This window comes from Merops nubicus, unplaced genomic scaffold, assembly GCF_000691845.1.
Source record: "Merops nubicus isolate BGI_N331 unplaced genomic scaffold, ASM69184v1 scaffold6166, whole genome shotgun sequence".
Taxonomy (NCBI): domain Eukaryota; kingdom Metazoa; phylum Chordata; class Aves; order Coraciiformes; family Meropidae; genus Merops; species Merops nubicus.
In genome coordinates this window covers 77,905-93,921 of record NW_008612944.1, presented here as the reverse complement: position 1 = coordinate 93,921, position 16,017 = coordinate 77,905, and the positions used below count along the sequence as shown (strand labels likewise).

General features: G+C 36.2%; 1 protein-coding gene across 1 annotated transcript in view; it reads left to right on the top strand.

Moving 5' to 3' along the window:
• Window positions 1-16,017, top strand: part of GBE1 (glucan (1,4-alpha-), branching enzyme 1) — a gene marked incomplete at both ends in the record, with an annotated part of 84,455 nt that overhangs the window by 55,156 nt on the left and 13,282 nt on the right. The window contains 2 exons of the mRNA XM_008941718.1: window positions 13,566-13,750; window positions 14,858-14,993. Of these exons, the coding sequence (XP_008939966.1) occupies window positions 13,566-13,750; window positions 14,858-14,993 (321 nt within the window). The remainder of the gene's footprint in view (window positions 1-13,565; window positions 13,751-14,857; window positions 14,994-16,017) is intronic.

The following is a 16,017-nucleotide window of genomic DNA, read 5'->3' as shown; positions in this document are numbered from 1 at the left end:
TATCCATTTCCACATAGCGAAACAAATAAACAAACAAAAACCACCCAAAACCACCAAACAAACAAATAAAAAGAAAAACCAAACACCCCCCTCCCCCAAAAAAAACCCAAAACAAAACAAAAACCACACACATACCCCTAAAAACAAGCAAACAAAAAAAACCACACACACAAAAAAAAAAAACAAAACAAACACAAAAACATGCAAACAAAAAAACGCAAACTAAACAATAGAAATAATATTGCCTTAAGCATCTTGGTTGTGGTAGACAGGAATGAGTAGAGATCTTGCAACAGATTATGCTGTCACCAGACAATTATGCTGGCACTTTGGAAATATATTAAAGCTAATAACCATCACATAGAAAAATTGTTTTGAAGTGTTTAGTTCACCTTCAGCTAGTCACTTTCTTCTATTTCTTATGTAAGAGTGTCTTAAAATAAAAAAAAATCCCCCACAAACAAAAAAACCCTGAAGGTAACAATGAACATGTTGAAAGAGGAGGGGGAAAAAAAAAGACCCAAGACAATGAATACACAAAGTATGTGAATTGATGGGAGATATTCTTCTGATACACACACTAATTATGTTTATACCAACATGAAACACTGAGGATGCTGTTTTTTAAACATACTCTGCAAGGCGGCAGTTTTGTTCATTGGAATATCAGTATATTTCAAAGCCAGTTTTCTTTCCAAATTAAGAGGAAAAGTCAAGTTTTTGTGGGATGAAAATTCAGGAAATTATTTCTGCTTGATAAAATTTAAACTGCTTATAGTACTGGTATCATCTATTTGCTGGTAAGCAGAAGGAAAATGAGTCAGAATGTAAATGTACTGTTTAATTTGGCATAGTGCAAATGAGAAATTAAAACTCTTGAAGCTTCCCCTTTGCTCCTCATGTTGTTCAAAATCCGGTTCCACATGGCAGTTTTGCCAGGCTTGTATTTTCCTAGCTTAAATAGCCAGTTAATTTTGACTTTGGATAGTGTCAGTCATCTTTAATCACTTAAATTTGTTGTCTGATTAATGAGAATCCCTATCTGAACTACTGTTAGATATTTTTTTTAAAAGCAAAATATGTCATAACTTGAGTTATTCAATAAAATGTTTGTCCTAAAACCCCAGCAAATCATACTGAAACACTGTTGTCTTGAGTGGAAATGCACAAAAAAGTAATGCCTAATACCATGTTGTGTTTTGATCTGGGATTGGTGGTTTTGCTTTGTCTTTAAATAGAGCTAGAAAATATTGAACCAACATCTGTGTTAGCGACTATACATAGATCTCATCACTCTTTTCCAAGATAATATCTTATGCAGAGTTACTCTGGTGTTCAGTGCCTGAAGTGGGACTGTGGGCTACAAATGAGAGCAGCATCACTCTTTTTCTCGGTGACACTTTGCAATTTTGTGGATCAACAGCTATCTATGCTTGGAGGACTCAACAGCAGTTTCTGCTGATTGCTGCAGGCAGTCTAAGTGGGCTAGACTGGACTTGTGTGGAGGGCAGCATGGGCCAGCTGATGAGAAGCAGTATCTTAAAGTTGTAGGAGGCAGTGGCTGCTGGCTCAGAGCTTCAACTGGATTTTTGCCTGTGACTGGCAGGGTAGTCCAATCTTAGCTAGTCCTAAACTCAGCAAGTGCCTCAGCCTCTCCTGGTGTGGCAACTTGGCCTTTTTTTTCCAGTTTCTGCTGGGTCTGATTCACCATTTACTTTCTCCTTTGTTCAAACTGTGCTGTTGGGTTAAATAACTTCAGTGATGCAAACTAGCTGCCAGCTGGTAAACACAGGCATCCATATCTGGGATTTATTTTGGACCCTTTTACCTCTTACAGCTCATACAGCATATTGCTGTCTGAAAATGGTTTAGTATAAGCATCTGAAAGTGCCCATGTGAGGTGTTCGGTTTTCTTCTTGCCCATGCTCAGAGCCCTTTCTCTACTCATAAAATTCTTTTCATGACTCTTATCTCGTGTATCATATTTACTTTAATAACTGTATAGTAAAGCAGATTGGTTAACTGATACAACCTGTCTCAGGATTGTTTTAAACTATTAGCGAAGTGCATGACTTTCAATATGTGGCTACTTTATTCATATTTTCCCCAGCATGTTTGACTTTTACAGATGACTAATATTTCATTCATCCCACAGCAGTAGCCCTGAAACAAAGGCCATAGTTGGCCAATCTTTTTCAGTGTCAGTAGTTGGCATTTATTTTCATCTGCTATGTATAAAAAACTCCACAAACTAAATAACAGCCAACAAACAAACCTGATCTAACCTTAAATCCTCAGTGCATGATTATTTAGCATCAGCTGCCTACATTATTCTGCCTCGAGGTAGAAGTACAATAAAAATTTAAATGTCTTTCTGCAAAGTAGTGAAATTGAAGTAGTTGTAGAAAGAAAATACACTCTGCTGAACAGTAGGAATGCTGGATTTTGCCAGAGCTATGTTGGTTTTTTTTATCAGCTCACTGAGGCAAGTCTATTTCTTGAAACAAATTTTGAGAAAACTCTGTAAAAGAAATCTGACTTCAAAATGGGTACAATTCTTCTCATGTTGAAAGGTCTTCTGTGTTCTGAAACATTAAAAAAATTTAACAAATTTAGGTCATAACATTTGCCTTTCTTCTTGATAATGAGTTTGGATTCACTAGCCAAGCACTACATGCATGATGTTGGAGTGGTGTTGTCAAACTCCATAATAATTAAAACACTTGAAAGAACACCATGGAAAGATGTCTCTATCTTACTGATCTGCATTTTCTAAACACTGTGTAATTGGAAGATTGATTATGTTCAAAATCTTCTTTGGCATATGTTGCCATAATGTTTAATTGCTGAGTTAGGAACCTGCAAAGATTTTAATATAAAAAGCTTCCTATCAAATGTGATACATGGCTTATTTTTGAATCCTCTTTTTTTTTTTTTTTTCACAATGTAGTGAAATTCTCTGCTAACATTACGATTTTCTGCATGAGAGTGTTACAAGTTTATGTCAAATTCTTTACTACTTCTATTTCTGTAAAGTTTTATTCCAAGATTAGGATATTGACTTTTTGTGTGCTGGTGTCTGTGGGGCTTTTAAGTTTAGTTTTTTCTTTTTATTTGTCCAAGGACTCAGAAGGAGGTCTTTGAGCTTTACAACTGATGTTAGAGACTAAAAGGGATTGCATGCATTCACTGCGGATCACTTAATTATATATGCATCAGAACTGATCTGGACTTTAAAACTTACACTATTTAAGCGTAGGAAATTCATATACCAATCGGTATGCCATAATGAGATGTGGTGGCATCTATCACAAATCCATCAGATTTCTCTCTTGCTTTTCCTTCAGGAGCTTTGCACAATGTTCTTGAGGTTCAGAGCTACAACCAGAAGTAGTTTCTGTTGGGTTATTTGTACTGTTCAAAGAAAGCAAGGCATTTTTTCTTCTTCTTTGCCATAAGCATGACCAGTCTGATTTGTGGACAGTGGAACAAGTTCCAAATCAGTGCCCGATCTGCCTTTTTCTTTCCTTCTTGCATGAATTCTGCATATGAAGAATGTTCCATATCTCAGAACAAAGTATATAGTGCTAGGATGTGTCATATGATGTACACAGACCGTCCTTTCCAAACCCCAAGATTCTGTGATATGGAAGACCTGCTATGGACCATGCTCACAAACAGGTTTTTCTGACTCTAGGGTAACTTTGTAAATGAAGCAGGTCTTTGTAGGGGTAAGTATCGATGAAATGCAATTGGAGAATGTGAAATCAGCTCCTCAAGTAAAGGCTTTTGCAACACTACTACCTTGTGTTTGATGTTTAAGCTATGTTTTCAGCCTGGCTACCCTCATATAAATCTAGAAAACATGTATTTTAAAACAGCAATGATAATCTACTAGTATGAACTACTATCTAAAATATAGTATACAGTATAGTAAAAATACATAATATCTAAAAAAAAATTTGCATAGCTTTCACTCAGAAGGTGAGAGATGAGTAAGCAGGTAGTACATCCAGTATGTTGGTGAGTGGTCTGTGGGAAAATGCATGGAAAATGTAGTCACAATTGCAGGGGAGTCTTCCAGTTTGCCTCATTCTCCCTATAGAAATGTTCCAGAATAGGACTAGCTCACACGCAATACACCTAGCTCTGTAGCTGGTTTTCTGCTTGATTTTGCCATTTTTCTGTTTGGCCCAATCAATTCTTAAGCAAATACCCTTGCATATCTGAAATATGGCTTCAGTTAGATAGCAGTTACACCTGTAATTTCAACTCTTTTGTAGAATGTGTTTTGAAACAAATAGATCATTTGATTACATTTTTATATAAATTTGTTATATATTTTTATATATAATGTTTGCTTATAGCTTAGGTGTATGGAAGTTCAGTGTGAGCTATGTAGGTAGTAGCACCCTGATATTTGCTGGAAAGACAACACAACTCAGTGCACAGAGTCCGGGAGTTTCCTGCAGTGCATCAGTGATAACTGGAGGTTCCTGCAGTGCATCAGTGATAACTTTTTTTACGCAGGAAATGGAGGAGCCAAAAAGGAGAGGTGTAGTACCGAACCTTGTACTAATAAAAGAAGGCTGTGGATGTAAAGGTTGGGAGCAGCTATGGCTGCGGTGACCATGAGTTACTTGAGTTCAGGATCATGCAAGGAAGAAGCAGGGCAATAAATAGGATTGCAACCCTCGACCTCAGGAGAGCTAACTTTGACCTCTTCAAAGATCTGCTTGGAGGAATCCCATGGGTTAAGACTGGAGAAGGTAGGGGGTCCAAGAGAGCTGGTTAATACTCAAGCACCACTTCATCCAAGATATCAAGATCAGTGCATCTGTATGAATAAAAAATCAAATAGAGGAGTCAAAAGAGACCTGCTTGGTCTGACCACAGAGAATGGATCTTATCAAGGTTTAAAAATATCTAAAGGGCATGTGTCAAGAGGATGAGGCTAGTGAATTTTTAGTGGTGTCCAGGGACAGAACAAGAGACAACAGGCACAAACTGGAACACTGGAAGTTCCACTGAAAAAAAAATACTCTGAGGGTGACAGAGCACTAGAACAGGCTTCCCAGAGAGGCTGTGAAGTTTTCTTTCCTGGAAACTTTCAAGACTTGCCTGGACACATACCTGTGCAACCTGCTCTAGGTGAACCTGCTTTAGCAGGAGGGTTGGACTAGATGATCTCCAGAGGTTGCTTTCAGTCACTACCATTCTGTTATATGTGAACTTAGAAATATATCTGATTGGTTTTTTTTTACATCAGAGGAGTCTAACACGGGCAGCCACAGCCTTGAGACTAAGCACATCAAAGGTAAGCATCTGGACTCTTAAGTACTGTGCTGCAGTGCCCAGGTACTACTTTGCTTCAGCTGTGGTACTGGCTGGTTGGTGTTTTCCATCTCTGTGAGGAAAAGTTGGTGGAGCTAGCAGTATGATGCTGTGCCCTTTCAAAGACTTCTACAATAACCACAGAATTTTGTTTCTGAAAATAGCTTAGTGAGCACCCAGGTCCACCCAAAACTGTGGCAAAGGAGAGATTATTAAAATTGTGAAGGTCTTGCATAGATGTTTTTTAAAGCAAATATTTTTTAGGGATTTTATAGATACGTTCTCAGTATGATAGGGTTGAGCCAGCCTCAGGCTAAATGCAGGAGGCAGCTGGCAGAAGGAAGCTTTAATGTGGGCTCAAAGCAGTGATATCTGGTTCTAGGAGGAATGTCGGGAATGCACCACTACTTTGAGGATATGAGGTAAGCTGTAGCTAGAAGTCTTCTCTGATGGCTGCCTTGTACTATTTCAAGAAAGTAAGGCATTATTTTTTCTTTGGTATAAACATGACCCACCTGATTTGTGGACAGTGGAACGGGTTCCTAGTCAACGCCTTATCCATGTAGTCCTAGGATGTGTCATACGATACAAATATGAAAGACCTTGTTACATCAATTCTGCATATGAATATGTGTTATGAGTTATAAATATTTGTAGTGCCAGTTTCCCAGAATAGATGATATGCCAGTTGCAGGTGGATTCTGTGTGTTGGAGTTGGATCTGAAGACAAGAGAGCTGCCATTCTCTGTACGTTGGTTTTACCTGAGGATTGTATGACTAGGCCATCTGCAGTCAGGCTAGTAAGCATAAGTTGGATGTGTGTGAAAAAAATTAATCTTATGATCAAAATTACTAAGTATCATTTTGGATATGACTTCTCCCTTATGGAAGCATATTTTGCTACTTCCCTGTCTTTCCTCTAACCCAGATAAGACCATTTAACTTAAATATTGTCATTCTGATGTTCTGCTTTATCTTTCACTACTGTCAACTTCGCCATTCTAACATCCTTTTTCCTTCATATATCTTCTCCATAACCTGCACAGTTTCTCCCAATACACCTTCTGTTCTGTCTTTTGAATTTTATTCTAGACTATACTGTCGGAGTTTGTTTTTTTTTTTCCTACAGTCTACATTGTCCTCTTTCTTTTACAAAATGGCTATTGTTTTTTCCCCCCGTCATCACCTTACTAAATAGTAAATTGCCAGTTCTGTGGAACAAGACTTTTGTATTTTCCTTTGTTTACTTGAAATAGTTTTATAGAGTTGTGTGAAGACATAGTACTGTGTTAATATTTGTTAATGAAAGTATAACACTTTATTTTCTTTGAAAGGGTCATAACATTTTAAAAGTTGAAGGTTTCTCTGTTGATATCTTTGATGTCGCTTCATTAATATTTATATCTTCAAGAGTCCTGACATCTGTCACTTTGGATGTTTAAAAGGTTTTGTGTTTCAAATAAATGAGAAATTTAACAGCTTCTTTTAGATCCAACTTGTGTGGAGAAGCTTGTAAAACTATGTGACACTGTGCAGTCTTGCACAAAGTTGTTCCCAGACATTTTTGTTGCTTGCTAGTTTTGACATCCGTTGTAGTTCTCTCTTTAGAGTAATTAAGTTTCTGGTGAATGTCCGGACTCCAAAGGCAAGCACTGGGCAAGGGATTGCTGAAACGTGAGCTTTAAGGACTGAAAGTTTCTAAGTGTATGTTAATAAAATAACTATCCTCTCAGGGTCCCTTGTAGTCCAGGTAACTTGTCATGATACTCTTTTCTTGTCTGTTAGTATCAACTGCAGAAACTTGAGCTCGACTCACTGAAGCATTCAAGGGAAAACATGCCCCTAGGAACTGAGTAGTATAATCAATGACACTGGTAATTTTTCATTGAATACTCTTTTGGTGGAATGCTACAAATAAGTAAACATTATTCTAGATAAATTTTTTGTGTGTAAATACAGTTCAACTAAATACAAACATGCTGCTGTAACTATCATGTGCTCTGCTTCCGTTGAAAAGTAAAGTAAAACTTACTAAGCAACGTCATGGTCTGTCCTCTGACTCTGCCTGGCTACTTCTCCATGCAAACAAGCTCTTCAACCATCCAGCCTTTCCTAATACAGGTACACAGAGTTGGTAGTTCTGAGCAGAATTGCTTGTTTTCTGCATTTTTATTTCTTATGAAGTAAGAATAGAAACCAGTTTTCAGAGTTCCTGAAATATTTTGTGTTTTATTCAAACCAATTATAGACAGGTAAGTGAAAGGATGGTCATCTGCAGAATCTCCAGGATCATAACAAGCAAGTATCCTACACCCCAGCTGTGTTCTGAAATGCTTTTAATCCATGAGCAGTTTCTCTGTGATCTGGTTTTGTAGCTTTTTTTAAATACCTCACGAGATGCAAGATATATTGTCCCAATTAAGATTTTTCCAGAGTTATTCCCCAGCACACAAATATTATTTTATTAAACAGTCTTACACAGAAAGTTACACAACTACCCATAGTTAAAAAGAAAAAAAAGTGTAGTTCATGTGTCCAAGGATAACATTTTGAAAATTTATTTCAAGTTATATTGAAGGGTTTTTTTTAATACAACTGATTTCAATTTTTTTTCCTCTAATTTTCTTCAGAGCTTTTACATTTAATCATAGAATTTGGAAGAAATGGCAGTTTGGTCCATATGATGTTAGGAAGGACCACCATCATATTTTTTTTCAGGATTTTTCAGAGCAGAGGAGAAGGCTTAAAGCCTCAGAGATTTGTTCTCTATTTAAAAGCTTGGATATTCAGATGTTAGATAGGGCATTTGAAGTTGCAACCTCTCTATGCTGATGGTGTGAAAATGTAGTACAGGCTTCCATCTTAGTTTTATTCATGAAGTATAATCTTTAAGGGGGGAGGGGGAAGAAAAAAGGGAAAAAAAATAAAAAGGATCATCGTCATGTCCTAAAAGTGATGAGGCTGAAATGGATGCTGGTGGAGTGTTAAAAGGAAGCATCATTTTTTTTTTTCTTTTATTCTTTGGTCATTTTCTAGGCATGTGCTTTTGGCCACTGTTGGAAATGGGCAACTAAGTAAACATTTAATTCTGATTCAATAGGGTTTGCTCTTGTATTAAGAAATAGGACTGGAATGTCACAGCTGAATAGTGTAAAAGCCATACTTCCAAACACTTTGTTGTGATAACAGTTACTATTGAGAAGTGCTAAAGAAAAGAGTGGCTGTAAAAGCAGAAAAAAATATTATAGAAGAAGACTCCATTTCATGCTATATAAATTGATGTTATACTGGTGGAAGAACAAGAAACTGCATTTCTAGGCAAACTGAAAGATTTCTTCCAGGAGCAACAAGTCGACAAACTGGCAAACCAGGGAATTCTTCAAAATCTTGTTTGGTACCTGCCCTGGTTCTTCTAGGCAGCTAATGTGGACAGAGTGCTGTGTCCCTTGTGGGTGTGATCTAGAGTAACCATTTTAAGGGCTCAGTACTTTCCTATGTCTGGTACTTCAGGGACATGCTTGTGCTCTTTTGTGGCTAAGTATCCCCTCCCTTCTCCCCTGGAAGATATGGAAGATCAAAGTTTCAAAACAAATACAATATTTATCCTCATTTTTGTCTTATCATAGATTGGAAGAAGAAAATATCTGAAATTTTTAGAAAACAGGAGAAAAATATTTTTCTCACAGAATGAATTTTATGAATATCTCTTTTTACCACTTCCTTATATGTGGTACTTCATCTAGCTTGTTTTTATGCAAGAATTACAATATAATTGTTTGTCTGAACTAATTTTTGTTAGTCTTCTCAATGACCAGTATGTCATTGAATACCACTGCTAGAGAGATGAAAAAAAAAAATATGAAGGTCTCTAATCCATCTAACCCAGGTGTTGCAACAGGAGTCCATATGGAATTTCACTTTATTATATTGTTGCATGGGTGACAATATTAAATGAATATTTGTAATGAAGCTCATTGTCTTGTAACTTGAAAGCAGTAGAGTTTCATTTTGGCAGTATGAATGTTAAGCTTAATTACTTAAGGTGCTGAAGAAGATTCTGTACAAACATGAGCAAATACAAAGTATCAGAATTGCTTGATGTCCAAGAGTTTCACAACTAGGGAAAATATTTGTAATTGATTTTTTTTTAATAGAGTAAATATCATATGCTATCTAGATCTACATTGATTCTATTTATAATCTGCAGATTGTTGCATTGTCATCATGGTTCAGAAGGTAGTGAAGTTAAATTCCTATCAGTTACAACTCCTGAAAGATTTATTAAGTGGCTTGCATAAGTTGGCATTACTTGACTTTGATAGAAATGCGTTAAGATGGAACTGTTGAAAGTCTGTCCCAATGTGTCCAGTCTCCAGCTCATCAGCTTTAAATAGGATCCTTTCATAATCTTTTAGGTCATTTAGAAACTTGTTCAGCCTTAATACAGCTCTTAAACTTCTTACCTTTGATGTATAAACTACTTGCTTTAACTGCTTTTGAAGTATTTAGTGTCATACTTAATTCAGAATACAAACAAGTACAAAATGCCAGGTATTTTTTGACATTGCCTGCTGCATCTTCTACATATGCCTTTAGTTCTGCTTAGTCTGAACTTAGTAAATCCTTGTATTAAAGAGAGAATTGCTAGTAAAGATGTCTAATGGAGAAAGATCAAGAAAATTTCAATGACATGGGGCATAGCTTCACATCAGTCATCAGCAGCGTAACTACTTTGTGGTGTAAATGCATAGTAATTGTAAGTTAATTTATTTGCTGGAATTGTGATACTGTAATGTTTTACATAGTAAAGTTGTCCAATATGCGCAATATGTAGGAAATGGCAAACTTGAATTTATTCACAGATAAAATTAGTATTCATTGCACTTCAATTATTTGTCTTTGGTTTTGTTTGTCTCATCAAAATTTTGTTTAATTTCAGCTTTGTTCTCTGCTTCCCCCACATTAGTTCCATTGTCTTGATTTGCATCATTTGTAGCAGCTGGCTTCTTGTCATTCTGTAGTTTGGACCTGTACATCAAATAGCAAATTAATTACAGGAAAAGAAATCCCAATAGTACTTCTATGCTGAGAGATTTTCACAATTATCACGAAATGAACGTTGCTGGTTCTTGTCAGAGATGAGAAGTGGAACATGGGGAAGGGGGCAGTGCGTGCTTCACAGGTGCCAGGAGTTACCTCTAGAAGTGTTGGTCAGTTAACTGTACCCCCCACACCTTTCCTAGACCCTCACCTCATTTGTTGTAAAGTTAAATTAGGAAAGAAAATAGTAATTAACAAAAAAAAAAAAAAAAAAAAAAAGTGAGATGTGTATTGTTAAAAGGTGCAGAGCCTAAATGCATCTCAGGTACGAAAATACTCTCTGGAATTTAATGGAAGGCCTGATTGCATCCTAAATATTAGCTCCTTTTCCCTTTACCACATCTTAAAAAGAGAACCAAAAATGCCTCCTTAGGTTTCTTCTGTCATTGTTTATGAACTTTTTTGTTTATTAAAAGAGAAATCAAGAGACCCTTTTAAAATCAAGCAACATATACAAAAGCTGATGAGTATGCTGTCCAGAGGTGCTCACAGCAACACATTTAAAGTGTGAGCAGTTAGTGTTTAGACCGTCAACATGACTTTCAGACGTCAGCAAGTAATTCAGTCTTTTAACAAGTTGCTGCACTATATTAAATTCCTTGTTTTGATGACCATTAGTAATGGTTAGAACAATAACATTGCTTTTGTATTTTCCTTGGACTTGTTTTTTTTGTTTGTTTGTTGTTAAAGATGAATACAACTATGAAATGCAATATTCAAATAACTGTGGTAGAGTGTGGTGAGTGGAGGTGGGGTTGTTGGTATATTATATAAACATGAAGGAGATGTGCTTCACTTACAGTGAAATACTGTATTGTAATGATGGGCTAGTTTAGTCTAATTTACTTGATGTCTTCTATTGCTTATTTCTGCTGGTTTTCTGTTTTTCTTGAACAAATGGGTACAGTTTCTGTGGCCATCTTTTCAAGATACATATAATCTCTGATTTTCTGATGTTTTTTGCTATCTCTAGCTGAGCTATCTCATGTAGTCTGTCTTTTTGACAGTGCACAGATCATGAAAGACAGTAGTACCTTGTCCAGCTCTTAGGAGGCTATTGAATTTGGTTCGATACAGTGTATGTTTTGTGGCAATGTTTTTCCTCACTTTCTGTACCATATTGTTAGCACAGTTTAAGAGCTCAGTCCAGCATTAGTCCAAGGTCATTTTCAAAGTCCTTCTATGATTCTGTTCTTTCATATTTGTCTGGGTTTGAGCTGAATATGAAATTTAGTGGTTTAGCTTTTGAACAGGAAATTTAATTTATAGCTTGTCAGTTCATTTACAAAACAGATATCACTGTGAAGGACTCTTCTAAATACTTATGCAGCCTTTCTCCTTTGTTCTCTATTCGTTCTTGTTCCTGTGAAGAAGCATGGAAATACACAAAAATCACTTTGAAAATCTAAGTTGGTAGCTGTCACTGCTGCCTGTATCCTCCGGGCCTTCCAGGCAGCACAGGCTGTGCGAGACAGCAGATGGTGTCTGCACACGCAGGGTTTCAGTCCAGGAAACAGCGCTTGCCTTCACTCAGCATCCTGCCCTTTGTCTGCTCACAGATCTCCAGTTTATTGCCAAAACTTCAGTAACTGCTTGTAGAAAAGTTAGGAACTTTTTTTTTTTTAATAGAAATTCTCTTAAATTTGACCATATTGCTTCATGTATGTATTTCCAGGTACACCATTTGTTGTCTTTGTGTTATGGTGAGGAGGCGTTATGTGTAATGTCTGAAATTTTTGCCATGGATCCACTATCACAGGCTTTGAAATGTGTGTTTAACTTTGAAGGTACTTAATGCATTTAAATCCTGTGTAAAATGTATGGTCCAAAACGACAGTTTGCTTAGGCAGCAGATTATAACATAAGTTAGAACCATTAAGTGTACTTGAATTTGTCTCAAACTGTAATAATGACAGTACATAAAGCAAGAAAACTTTGGATACATGAAAAACACTCAAAATATTGAGTCCCAAATGAGGTGTTGCTCTGGATCCTTAGCTCTTACAGATGTGATTCACTTCATAGATTCTGCATAACAGAAGCTATGCTTTTTCTTGATAAAATTTCAACTTTTCTTCCTTCATTTTGAAGGGAGTGTGATTTAAGTCTGAATAAACCAATTCCTTAAAGTGAAATTTATTCCATGGTTGTGTGGGCTAGATAATCATGATGAGAGTGGCAAACTTGTGAAGCATTACTGCTGTAAAAAAACAAAGTGAAATACAAAGGTGTCTACACACATGCAAAGGCACCTGAACTGTGGGGCACACAGAGGAACCCAGCATTCAAATGTGATTCATCCCGGCCTGAAATGTATCTCTGATGCTCATGACAGCGAGTGTTATGTTTGGAAAAGGAGCTCCCTTTGCAAGGTTCCTGAATTAATGCATACTGGAAGGTCCTCAAGTTGTCGTATACCTTCAGCCACTTGTTTTCAGTATCAAATACTGAAAGCATCATCATTAAGCATTATGCTTTACTCTCGATAATCTAGGCTGCTAGTTCAACTAGGATGTATTTTTTAATTTTTCTAGGAAATGTAGAACTAAGATTCAAGTAATCTTTTTTTAATAATTATATTTATACCACTGAAAACAATGACCAGAGTGTTTATAGCTAGGATAAAAAGTCCAGAAAAAGTGGTCAAAGTGCATCCAACTGGTCTTTTGATTGAAGCTTAACTGATAAAATGAGAGATTTCTGTCTCTGCAGTTATATGAATGGTAGTGCGGATTTCTGTTAAGTGCTCTAAACAAATGGATTTCTACTGTTAAAGTGATGTTTTAGGTTTCATAGTGATTCTAAAATTTCTATCCCAGTTAACTGAATTTCTGTTGCCCTTATGTGAATTTTTTAAGCATGGCATGATAGCATAGAGCATTCACCACTTGATACTTCCCCTGGAGTCCATGGATATTTTGCTCTTGAAGTTCTGTTGGCCAAAAGAAACCTGTTAAAAAGCGTGAGAGTTCTGAGAGACATTTTAATACTAAAATGACCCAGTTATATATGAAGAATTATTTTTTGGAATTTAATACTTGTAGGAAGGAAATACTTTAACATATTTTGCCTCTGCAGTTTTAGTATATTTTCACATGTCATTCACAGTTCCTTAATATTTTTAAATACAGGTAATGAATTTGGACATCCAGAATGGCTTGACTTCCCCAGGAAAGGGAACAATGAGAGCTACCACTATGCCAGAAGACAGTTTAATCTTACTGAAGATCATCTTCTTCGCTATAGATTCCTAAATGCATTTGATAGAGATATGAATAGATTGGAGGAAAGATTTGGCTGGCTTGCATCTCCCCCGGTAAGCTCTATAGACTAAATGCTAAGTTTTTAGTCACCAGTTGAGTGCATGTTCAGAATAACAAGAATACCAAATTTGCATGCAGAAATTTTAAACAGCACTTTATTATGCACTGTGTAACACCCCATCATATATTTCAAGTTGTCAAAACATGTCACTGAAATATCTTCCACAGATAATAGAAACCTGAAACAGTCTCCTTCTAGCTTCATAGCAAGCTCTTTTCCCAATATTTTTGCTATTTTTATTTAGTAGCTGCAGATTGGATAAAGCAGACTATAAAACTGTCTGTAATCCAATCCAAGGATTGCTTTCAGAAGGTATAAATCATCAGAACAATTTACTTTATATAAATAATTGCCCAGTTACCGAGAAAACACTTTTAGTATCATATAAGTTATAGTGTCCCAGACTCCAGCCTGTCACTTTTGTATTTGCTTTTTTTACCCAAATATTGTACCGTACTTCTTATCAAAGCAACTCTGTTCTTATAATTTCTCAGTGTTGAATCATTTCATACTAGCCATAACCCGCTTTAAAGAGTTTCTTGTAATGGATGTCTAGTTATTCATTAATGGCTTTAGCAAATAGAACAAAGGTGGTATGCACAGCAGTTTAATGTAGCTTATCAAAGCTGTTTCTCACACAGACTTTAAAAATAAAACCAAACACAAAACCCCTCCGTATCCAATGCTTAATGTTTTAAACTAACAGTAGACGTAATGCAGATCCCCATAATAAGTATATCAAAGATTTGATCTGATAAAAGGAATCTATTTTTTGCTGAAGCAAAGTGTGATAAAATGACCATGTTACCAATCTTTGAGCAAGACTTTTTTAGGTGCTGTATACCTAACATGTTTCTACCTCTTTAATGTTACATCACCTTATAAAAGTCACAGTTTAGTAGTCAAAAAAATTTATACTACATTAGGTAGGTAAACAATTTCAGTTTGTATGATAATGCTGTTTATCTATGTTGCTTGAGCCTTTTACTTGAAATGAGGTATATGAGCAGTGGAGGTTTTTTTTAATTTTTTTTTTTTTTAATTCAGCTAGAAATGAAATGTTTTATAGTATTGGATTTTTATTTTTTTTCTTCCCTAGGCCTATGTGAGTGAAAAGCATGAATCCAATAAGGTCATAGCATTTGAGAGAGCAGGTCTCATTTTTATTTTCAACTTCCATCCATATCAAAGTTACGTGGACTACAGAGTGGGTATTGAAATTCCAGGAAAATATCCTTCTATTTACTGTTTTGCTTGTACAGAAAAGCTTTAGAATGTAGTTAAAAGCTAAGAAAACACGTATTTGTAATCAATATGATCTGACTTTAATTCTTAGCGTACAGTGAAAAAATAATTTAGAACTTTGACTTGTTCATAAGAGGTAATTTTGTAAAAATCACAATCTAAAGACTACATGTTAAAGTTTCCTTGTGTCGCCTTGTTTCTTGCAATTGTATTGAGGCATGAAAAAGCAAGTAACTCCTACTTCTTAAATACACTCCAAAAAGTGACCACAGTAAATTGAAGCTCTGCATGCAGTCATACACGAAAATGCATTACTTTAAACCTTCATCAGGAAGGTTGTACCATTTCTGTTTTATAACTGCGTGGACTGAGAATGTGCTCTTAGATCAGCTGAGCAGTAAATTATCATTCTTGAGTAATTGGCTGGTTTTGCATTTATGTCCAAATTATTAGCATTGAGGGAGATTAAAAAAAATTAATGCTAACTTGCCAGAGGGATATAATTTTCTAATTTGACCCAATTCAGCTTGTTTCAAGTCCTTTGATGAACGCAGTCTAGTGAATCTTGCTGTGTCAGTTTAAAGCACTGCAATTCCAGTTTTGGCCTATTCCCTTTTTATTTATCAGCAGTTTCAGGAAACTACCGCTATATTTCAGTTGCTTTAGTTCCATGTAAATCCTGAGTACTCCCTGAACTGGCCAACAGGGCCTCAGGAACATAGCAGGATTCTGGCTTAGAGACATCACATCAAACCTACATCCTTCAGTGCTTTCTTCTGGTACCTCTGTGCTGCTACTGAAACACCTGGCAAAGGTGGAGCAGGGTAGTAAATTGGAGGGTAAAATCTTAATCTGGTGTTGTGAGATACACCAATATTTGACTGTCATAGGCTTCAGGCAATCAGCTGTTTCAGTTGATGCTACTGTGCTTCATCTGTCTTTATAGGAGATTTCTCGGAGGTCTGCAGATGGAAAAGGTGTAAGTCCAGTGTTGAGGACTGAACCTGTAACAAA